The 10,738-nt window shown below is 38.7% G+C and overlaps 1 protein-coding gene across 7 annotated transcripts in view; it reads left to right on the forward strand.

Moving 5' to 3' along the window:
• The first annotated feature begins 2,570 nt into the window (after positions 1 to 2,570).
• The window catches only part of RAB27B (RAB27B, member RAS oncogene family), a 62,241-nt gene continuing 54,073 nt past the window's right edge, over positions 2,571 to 10,738 (forward strand). For 3 of the 7 annotated variants that reach the window (XM_055080331.1, XM_055080328.1, XM_024132243.2), the window contains exons 1-2: positions 2,571 to 3,107; positions 4,452 to 4,534. Coding sequence is in view for 5 of the 7 variants with exons in the window: in XM_055080328.1 (XP_054936303.1) it covers positions 4,484 to 4,534 (51 nt within the window). In the remaining 2 variants the exon portion in view is untranslated. Of the gene's footprint in view, positions 3,108 to 4,279; positions 4,361 to 4,407; positions 4,603 to 10,738 lie in introns of all 7 variants that reach the window. The other 4 variants (XM_055080329.1, XM_007124293.3, XM_055080330.1 and 1 more) reach the window with 4 other exon arrangements.

Raw genomic sequence — 10,738 nt, forward strand, 5'->3', positions numbered from 1 at the left:
TGCTAAACTACAATTTACTCTAGTTTACTTTCTCCAGAAAATAAACCTCCAGTCTCCTGCAGTCTGGGTTTATCAGATGGAGGAACTTATGGTTGGTTGATTGCACGACAGTGGGGAAGGGAACATTGGGTCCAAGCATTCTGAATACAGACGTCTAACCAAACCCCTGTGTTCACTCCACCAGCTGGCCTCCTTCTCCTCCTTCTCTGGTGATATTTCTGACTCCTAGGCGTGAGCCTCCCTGGTTACACGGGGAGTTAATGCTTCTCACCCATCAGCCTTCCTACAGGCATGCAGTGTCCAACTCATCCTCTTCCAGATCAGTTACCCAGCCTCCATCTGACTTAGGTTTTTCCAGGTTTTTCCAGATCATCCAATGCAGTTTATTTTGTCCTTGATTTTTCTTCTCCATTTTATTTGTCTTTACAGTTTCATAACATATAAAAATGTATTTATTCTTGTGTCAGAGGAGTTTGGGGAAGGAGAGATGAAACACATGTGATCAATTTACCATTTTTAACTAGAAGTCACCCATGTACATTTATGTATCCGTTTACCTCAGTGCTGTGTTTATTCAGTGATAAAACTATTGACAGAAATTACATCTATCAACTTTGTGCTATGTAAACTCCAGGTGCAGAAAGACATTTATTTTTTATTACAACACAGGATGCTGTCACCTTGTTTTCATGGTTTTCCAGGGTCTTTTGTTCTGCTCTATCTCTGGTCAAAGTGGCCTTCATGAAGTGGCCAAGAATCATTTTGCTCATATTCTCCCACTACCGTCTCCTCCTTGGAACCCTCTGCCCACAGGGAAGGAAAAGTTCCACCCTCTCCAGTAGCTGAATAACATCACGATGTAACACTAGTACCTCTGAGCCTCGGAACCAGAAACACAGGATTTCTGTGGCAGGTGACTCCAGGAGAGTTGTCCCTGCAAGAGTTAACCTTACGAGGCAGCTGACACACCTACTTATCTGGGGAAGGGAAGGGTGACAAAGAGAGCAGACGATAAACGTGTGTGTTAGACTTTCTCCTGACAGGAACTTTGTCCATAAACAGAAGGGAGGCAGCATGGTGTCCTGACCACTGTGAGCTCTGCCTTCCAGATCAGCAGACCTGAGTTCTATATTCATGGACCTTTGTGATTCTCGGCACATTGCTGGGACTTCCTCAACCTCAGTTTCTTCATTCTTAAAAATGGGGACAATAAAAAATAATAGACGCCTTGCCCCTTTCCAAGCAATATTGTGAAAATCAAATGAGATGATCTGTGGACAATGGCCTTATAAAAGCTGTGGAGTATGGGAAATAATAGCTATTAGGATTAATGTAAGTGAACACATAAACTAGGTGAAGAATACACATTACCATTTTATATCATGTACAGAGAATTTTATATCATGTACAGAGAATCATTTTAAATTAATGTGCTATAAAAAGAGGAATAAAGTCAAAGTTGTTTATGTATTTCTTTTATCTCTCTCAGGCCCCGTAGATACACAGAGCAATAAAAATATTGCTGATGGTGCAAAATAGATTTACTATATATATTCCCAGCATATGTATTTTGAAAATCTACAACCCAAACCTCCAGTAATTTTTCACAGTAGATCAGAATAATTTTTATGAATCGGACCTTGCTTTGGAGGAATGGAGTAGATAAGTGCTACCAAAATAATAAGTATAGCCAACATATATACTTTACTGTGCCAGGTGCTGTTCTTGCACTTTGTTGATATGAACGCATTTACTCACAATAACCCTATGAAGAAAGAATTTTATTATCCCCATTTTCAAGATAAGAACATTGAGGCACAGAAAATAGAACTTCTCCCATATTTTCCTAGTAGAATAGACAGATTCCTGTGAAACCAAATGTTTTCTCCAACACTCCTCTTCTCCACTGCTTTGCTATTGTTTGTTTATTTGCATTTGGTTTTGGTTTTAGGTTCTTTCTTTTCACACCCCTCCCACAGCACTTCTCCAGGAGATGATCCATAGCTGATGTCAGTGCCTCTCAGATTGTCTCTAAGGCACCTTGTCAGAACTGGGTCAAACAATTAACATTTTAGCAGTCACCTCATCGTTTACCGACATGAATGCAAGCAACATATTTGGAACTTTTTGATTTTCTTCACAGTTGAAAAAATCAATTGCTATTATATGTCTTCAACCTTGGATTCTTACTGTTACCATTGGTTTATACATCAGGGATGTCAGAGTCTGTCTGAAATGTGACCTCAAGAGAGCCAGCCAGGATCTTGGTTGTGGACAGATGAATCCGAAGTGTCTAGAACAGGGTCGGCCACATAGTAGGTACTTAATAAAGATTTGTTCAGTAAATGTATGTGCTCCTGATTTCTTCTGATCTCATAGACATGACACCTATTTAGTAACCTACGTTATCTCTGAAATGACTTTAGGAGGCAAAGATTAGGGCGGTGCATACTAATTAATGTATTCCTAGTAACAGATCCTAACTTTTAAAACACGGATTTCCTCCTAAGCCCTTTTATTTTCGGAAGTCTTTGTTTGCTCTCCACTAGCAGTTCCTTGCTTTCTCTCTAGTTAATGAGACATCTCCCCGGAGGAGAGAAATGCAATGCGTTGGAAGCAGTTCTCCCAGTGTCCAGGGCTCTATGAAAAAGAGAAATCAAAGAAAACACGCAAAAATAAAGGACTCAAAATGAGCTGCCTGCTAGGGCTTGGAGCCCTGCAATGAAGAGAAGTGAACCAGAAGCCGAGCGCCTTTGAGTCACCACCAAGATTCGCCTGAGGTGCGCTCCGCACGTCCGCGTTAGGACTGGGAGACACGCCTTCTCCTCACACAAACCTTCCAGATCCCTGGTCTCCGCGGACTCAGGGGTGGTGCTACAAGTCCGGCCACTTGCAGTCCTGACTGGCAGGGGCTGGGAACCGGCCGGCGTTGCACCGATCCAGCGCCACAGGTTGGAAAAATAGGAGCTGTCCCCAGGACTGTCGCCCTGGAAGGCAGATCACGGGTCGTTGCTGGAGTCGGACCCCAGGACTACACAGGCTTGGGAGAGGGGCAGGAAACCTCTGAAACCCGACACCTCTTGCCGCCGAGGAAACTTCGCAGGCTGGTGAGTTGGGGAAGCCGGGCTGTTATTGCTGGAATGTGTTCCCACCAATTCGGGGTTTGCTGGGCGGCTCGCCTGCGAAAAGGACGTGAGACATGGATGAGGAGCCGCGGGCTCGCGGCGAGGGAGCCGGGTCTGGAGCCTGGTTTTGGGTGTGAGCGCAGTAGTGGGGCGGCTTCCACCGAGATCCAGGTGCGGACGTGTTGGGTACGCGGACGTCATCAAAAAACTAGCTGGTTGTCTTTCTTTACTTTGACCCTTGCCTATCAAACAGCTGGTTCGGATTACAGAAGAACTTAGCACACCAATGTCAATTTCCTTCCATCTGTATCTCAAAATAAAACCCAAAACAAACAAACAAAAAACCCCCTCAAACAATTCATCATCATAATGTGTTTAGAGTTTCATTTAAGGAGAAGTCATTTCGTGAGGCAAGCCAGGCAAGCGATAGGACATTTCTATGTCCGTCCGTAGGTGAAATAGCCTCAGAGAAATCAAGAGTAATGTCTGTCTGCCAACTTTTTTTTTTCCCCGTGTTCCTTCTGAATTGTGATCCGGGTGTTGCAGTCCTAGAGGGTGTGTACATGTGTGTTTGTTCAACTGGTCACATAAATTAGCTTCCGAGAGTTTTCCACTCAATACATTATCTCATTATCTGAAAACTATTAAAGCAGGTGAAATGTCCCTAAACAAAAGCTAGAGGCTGTGTTCCTAGGAAAAGGCTGAGCTTGGTCAAAGTCATCATGCTTGTAATATGGATACTGCTTTTTATTTCAAGACCTAAAATGAAGAGTATACAAGATTCCGGTTGTGTATATGGCACATTATTAAATTAAGCCCAAGTTAATAACGTGTAGTTTCAGAGTTCTTAGCAACAAAATTATTATTGAACGTAATAATAGCTATGAATTTTGATTTAGTCTGTTTCAAAGAAAAATGTGTACTGTTCTTAAAATTGAGTTACATTCACGGTAATACGATAAATATATATTTTTTTATATGCATGAGTATAGAGTTCTAAATTTGGAAAGTTACCAAAAAAGTTAACTTCAGCATTATAACCTCAGGAATTTAAGTTTATTGAATTTTTAAGCTACTATAAAGTCCAAATTGTAGTATGAAGTGAGAGCCATACTTGCCTTGTGCTGTTCCCCCTAAATACTTATTTTTCACAGTTTCCTATCATAATCCTCTACCCAGAGGGAATCAGTCCTTCTTGAAGGTAAGAAGGGATTCTCAGGAATGACCAAAACAAGGTAATCTTGGCAGATAGTTTAACATTAATGAGCCTTTTCTGCTTAAGAACCGACAATGGCCTCCCATAAAATGTTACCATCTTTGCTTTAGAAAGGAGAACAAAACATTGCAGATGAAACTGGATGAGCCTGTTCTCAAAGATGCCAAGAAGGAATAAAGGGAATCTGTCAAATGTAAGCAAACCACAACTCTCTCCTAGGCCGTTTCTGGAACAGGAATCTCTGACGACCTTACAGGGAAGGTAACCCTAATATAATTGATTTGCTCAGCTCCTTGGTGCACCATCTTATACTAAAATTATCTACTGGTTTCTGAATTGCTTTTCGTTTATTTAGCTGTACTTCTGGAAAGGTGGAAGTCATCCAAAGCCCCAGGTGGTTCAGAACAGAAATATGCTCTTTTCCCACCCTCAGCCTGGGACATTTCTGGTTAGTTTTTTTGGTCTTTCAGGTCAGGAGAGCATGAAACATAGACCAACTATTCACATAAAGCTCAGCTCACAATTAATCCAGTTGCCTGAGTTGATTCATCGAGGTAGGTTAACCAACAGTTCAGCTCTTAAGCAAGTTTTTGCAGTGTTGAGAGACAGGTAAACAATTACAGTAAAACCAGACAGGACAAACCAGGGGTTTCCCATGAAGGGTATGCCACTTTCTGGAGCTGGCGGCTAAAAGGGAACGATTTTTCACTCATTATTAGACGTAGTATGGAGCTGACATTTATTATATAGTAGTAGGAAGTAGCAACACCACAAAGCATAATAAAAACCTCTTGTAAACCCCATAAATAGAGTTCAGAGTATTGCTTAATTTGTTTCACACCCTTTGCATTATTCATATTCTTTAAATATTAACCTTCTCTCATAGGCTCTCCTTAAATGAAGGAAACTTGTCTGGATTATCAGTAATGAGAATAAAATGCTGTTTAACACATAGCCAAAAATTCTTCAGTAAGTTGTATTTTCTAACTAAACAACTGCTGAATGCAGTGAGAAAAAGAACTTAAGTTTCTTGTTCATTTATTCAACAAATATTTATTAATAGTGTCAAGCCCTATTCTGGGCTGTGTGTGGACAGAGGTGGATCAAATGGACCAAAATGCCTGACCCCAGAGAGCTTGCCTTTTACTTTAGAGAATAAACGAGATGAGCAAGTTGGATCCATGCTACATCAGAGATAAGTGCTAAGGAGAGAATATAAAGTGGAGGAAGCACACAGAAAGTGGCAGTGGCACGGCCCAGGGAGTGCTGAAATTTTAGATCAGGTGCCCAGGGAAAGTCTCACTGAAAAGGTGACATTTGAAGCTTGCTCTGAAGGAAGCCAGGCAGTGTACCTTGTGGTTACGGGGAGGAAGAGCTGTCTAGACTGAAGGAACAACAAGCAGAGGTTTGCCTGGCATCTTCCAGGAGCAGCAGAGAAGCCTGTCTGTATGTCTGGGGGTGGGGCGATAATGGGGCAGGTCACAGAAGGCTTTTGAAAGTAAACATGTTGGCTTTTGATTTTTATTCGGAGTGGAAGAAGAAGACTATCATTTAGATATTGTCTATTGAAAAGAAGAGTTTAGAGAGTAGAAAGCAGGGGCTGGAGAGGGGCACAAGGTGAGGCTGGAGAGAAGTGGGAAGCCATTGCAAAGGCTCGATAAGATGTGAGAAAACTAAGAAGTCCACTCCATGACTTATTCATTGTAGAGATGGTTTGTACCGAGAATAGGAACTAAATCACCTTCAACCCCTCTTCCAAAACTGTGATCCTACAAACACAAGGAAGGACACAGTTTGTTTGGTATGTGATAGATATTCTAAATCACAAATTAAGAGATAATAGTGAAAGTTTAGTTAATGCAGTTGTAAAAAATAATATCAAAGTAAAGTAAGTTGTAGCTGTCATACAAACCAAATGCCTAATATCCAGAAATGCAGGAACAACATTTTTTTAGTAGGTTAAAAGGACATCAAGACTCACTCACATAATCTGGGAGAAATTTTAGGGAAGGCAGATATAGATATCATAAATTGGTGGGATTTAAATCAAGCATTTAAGAAGCTCATCATTAATCAAATTCTACTAGTGCTGAGTAGTATAGCTATGGGTATGGCATTCAGCCTTCTTAAGGCATAATTTTCTCCTGTGTAAAATAAAAGCAATAGATTGATTATTTTAATATCCCTGTTGTCTAGCTCTAGACCTGGGTAACCTACAACTCTTACTTCATGTTTTGTTCCTCACCTTCCTTTTTTTCCTTGTTTCTTTCCTCTCTTTCATTTATGTACCTATTACCCATTTAGTTAGATAGATAGATATTCATAGTTATAGATGTTTTTATGTGTGTGAGTATCAATAGTCATAGATATAGAGGTATATATGTGTGAGTATATACACACACATACACAGAGAGAAAAAGAAAAAAGAGAAATACATAAACTCTATAAAAGAGGAAAAATTTCACTTTAAGAGGCTTAGGAAAAAAATACAAGATTTTATTTTAGTTTTCTTTCTGTAGCCCATAAATTTATTTTCAATTATAGTGAACTTGGGGTCAACCTGATCTGTTTTCTTGTTGCTCTCTTCTTAACTTTCTCAGAAAAATGAAACTGTGTGTTAAGTCTGACCTGAGGGATACACCAGAACAAAAATAATTAGGAAAAGCGAAATGGGTTTGTATGATATTTGTCCAATCTAACTTAGGCAAGGTCCTCAGAGCCTGAGAAGTTCTTTAAAAGAGTTACTCAGTTCTCATGGACTATTATTCAAAATATACTGTTTTCATAAACAAAATGTACTGTTGATAAGTGTTTCTCGATATGTCAAAATGTTAAAAAATATAGAACGAAAGTAGATTTTTCAAAGAGGGAACAAAAAACGAAGCATCTCTTAGTGCTTAAAAAAAGTAGAAACCTTTTCCAAGATCAAGAGCTGCCTTATATTGACCCAAGGCACCTCCTTGGACTGACTTGGGCTTCGGATTTTCTGAAATTTTCTTCCAAATGCTGGGAAGCACAGGAGCAATGCACCTCATTTGCTAATTTCTTAATTTCTTGTGTGAACTAAAGAAGAATACCACAAGTAAATATGTGGAAACTATTACTCCCAGTCTCTGCCTATCCCTCCCCGATTCAACCTTTGATCTTGATCATTCCAGGGTTGGCAATGCCAGTTATCAAAGGCTGCTTCTCAGGGTTTGGAAGTGAAAGCTTCTATTAGAAACAATACAGAAAACAAACACTGCAAAACATATCTTAGGAAAAAGTCACTTTAGTGAAAATATCCTGGTATTTATAACTGAGGGGTAAAAACATACTGAAACAGGTTTAAATAAATAGGACATGATAGGACAAAGACCTATTCTTTAATCTTAAGTTAGAAATGGGATGCTAAGAAGATGTGGTATATAATATAAAATATATATATTATAAATGTATATATATATATATACACACATACAGTGGAATGCTACTCAGACATAAAAAAGAATGAAATTTTGCCATTTGCAGCAACATGGATGGACTTGGAGGGCATTACGCTAAGTGAACTAAGTCAGAAAAAGGTAAATACTGTATGATATCACTTATACATGGAATCTAAAAAGTACAACAAACTAGTGAATATAACAAAAAGAAGCAGACTCCCAGATATAGAGAACAAACTAGTGATTACCGGGGCAGTGGGGGGAGGGGCAAGGTAGGGTGGGAAAGTGGGAGGTACAAACTATTAGGTGTAAGATAGGCTCAAGGATGTATTGTATAATACAGGGAGTATAGCCAGTATTTTGTAATAACTGTAAATGGAAAGAAACCTTTGAAAATTGTATAAAAATTTAAAAACTAAAAAAAAAAAAGAAACGGGATGCTAGTTGATGAAGACTACATGGTAGCAATAAAGTGTAATGAACAACATTGGGTTTGCTTTTTTCTCAGGACCACACTAGGCCATCATCAGGTTCTAGTCATTTTGAAACTGACCTATTTAATTTACCCAAATCCCCCTTGTTAGATGATAATTTTGCACTTAGCTATTGGAAAACCCAACAAAACAAAAGTAGAATGTATAACTCATTAGTAGGCTCCTGGATTGCTTCTTTCTTTCTTTACTTTTTGGGCATGTTTTTTCAATTTTTATTAAAATATTGTTGATTTACAATGTTCTGTTAGTTTCAGGTGTACAGCAAAGGGATATATATATGTATATATAGATAGATCTATTCTTTTTTAGATTCTTTTCCATTATAGGTTATTACAAGATATTGAGTACAGCTGCCTGTGCTACACAGTAGGTCCTTGTTGGTTATCTATTTTATATACAGTAGTGTGTATTTTTTTTTTAATTTTATTTTATTTATTTTTTTATACAGCAGGTTCTTATTAGTCATCCATTTTATACACATCACTGTATACATGTCAATCCCAATCTCCCAATTCATCACACCCACCCACACACCCCCACTGCTTTCCCCCCTTGGTGTCCATACATTTGTTCTCTACATCTGTGTCTCAACTTCTGCCCTGTAAACCGTTTCATCTGTACCATTTTTCTAGGTTCCACATATATGAGTTAATATGCGATATTTGTTTTTCTCTTTCTGACTTACTTCACTCTGTATGACAGTCTCTAGATTCATCCACGTCTACAAATGACCCAATTTCATTCCTTTTTATGGCTGAGTAATATTCCATTGTATATATGTACCACATCTTCTTTATCCATTCGTCTGTCGATGGGCATTTAGGTTGCTTCCATGACCTGGCTATTGTAAATAGTGCTGCAATGAACATTGGGGTGCATGTGTCTTTTTGAATTATGGTTTTCTCTGAGTATATGCCCAGTAGTGGGATTGCTGGGTCATATGGTAATCCTATTTTTAGTTCTTTAAGGAACCTCCATACTGCATTCCATAGTGTCTGTATCAATTTACATTCCCACCAACAGTGCAAGAGGGTTCCCTTTTTTCCACACCCTCTCCAGCAGTTGTTGTTTGTAGATTTTCTGATGATGCCCATTCTAACTGGTGTGAGGTGATACCTCATTGTAGTTTTGGTTTGCATTTCCCTAATAATTAGTGATGTTGAGCATCTTTTCATGTGCTTCTTGGCCATCTGTATGTCTTCTTTGGAGAAATGTCTATTTAGGTCTTCTGCCCATTTTTGGATTGGGTTGTTTGTTTCTTTAATATTGAGCTGCATGAGCTATTTATATATTTTGGAGATTAATCCTTTGTCCGTTGATTCGTTTGCAAATATTTTCTCCCATTCTGGGGGTTTTCTTTTTGTCTTCTTTGTAGTTTCCTTTGCTCTGCAAAAGGTTTTAGGTTTCATTAGGTCCCATTTGTTTATTTTCTTTTTATTTCCATTACTCTAGGAGGTGGGTCAAAAAAGATCTTGCTGTGATTTACGTCAAAGAGTGTTCTTCCTATGTTTTCCTCTAAGAGTTTTATAGTGTCCGGTCTTACATTTAGGTCTCTAATCCATTTTGAGTTTATTTTTGTGTATGGTGTTAGGGAGTGTTCTAATTTCATTCTTTTACATGTAGCTGTCCAGTTTTCCCAGCACCACTTATTGAAGAGACTGTCTTTTCTCCATTGATAACCTTGCCTCCTTTGTCATAGATTAGTTGACCATATGTGTGTGGGTTTATCTCTGGGCTTTCTATCCTGTTCCATGGATTTTTATTTCTGTTTTTGTGCCAGTACCATATTGTCTTGATTACTGTAGTTTTGTAGTATAGTCTGAAGTCGGGGTATCTGATTCCTCCAGCTCCTTTTTTTTTCCCCTCAAGACTGCTTTGGCTATTCTGGGTCTTTTGTGTCTCCATACAGATTTTAAGATTTTTTGTTCTATTTCTGTTAAAAATGCCATTGGTAGTTTGATAGGGATTGCATTGAATCTATAGCTTGCTTTGGGTAGTATAGTCATTTCCACAATATTGATTCTTCCAATCCAAAAACATGGTATATCTCTCCATCTGTTGGTATCATCTTTAATTTCTTTCAACAGTGTCTTATAGTTTTCTGCATACAAGTCTTTTGTCTCCCTAGGTAGGTTTATTCCTAGGTAGTTTATTCTTTTTGTTGCAGTGGTAAATGGGAGTGTTTCCTGAATTTCTCTATCAGATTTTTCATCATTAGTGTATAGGAATGCAAGAGATTTCTGTGTATTAATTTCGTATCCTGCAAATTTACCAAATTCATTGATTAGCTCTAGTAGTTTTCTGGTGGCATCTTTAGGGTTCTTTATGTATAGTATCATGTGATCTGCAACAGTGACAGTTTTATTTCTTCTTTTCCAATTTATATTCCTTTTATTTGTTTTTCTTCTCTGCCGTGGCTAGGACTTCCAAAACTATGTTGAAAAAATAAGAGTAGAATGGACATCCTTGTCTTGTTCC

The sequence above is a fragment of the Physeter macrocephalus genome, chromosome 19 (genome assembly GCF_002837175.3).
Source record: "Physeter macrocephalus isolate SW-GA chromosome 19, ASM283717v5, whole genome shotgun sequence".
Lineage (NCBI taxonomy): Eukaryota > Metazoa > Chordata > Mammalia > Artiodactyla > Physeteridae > Physeter > Physeter macrocephalus.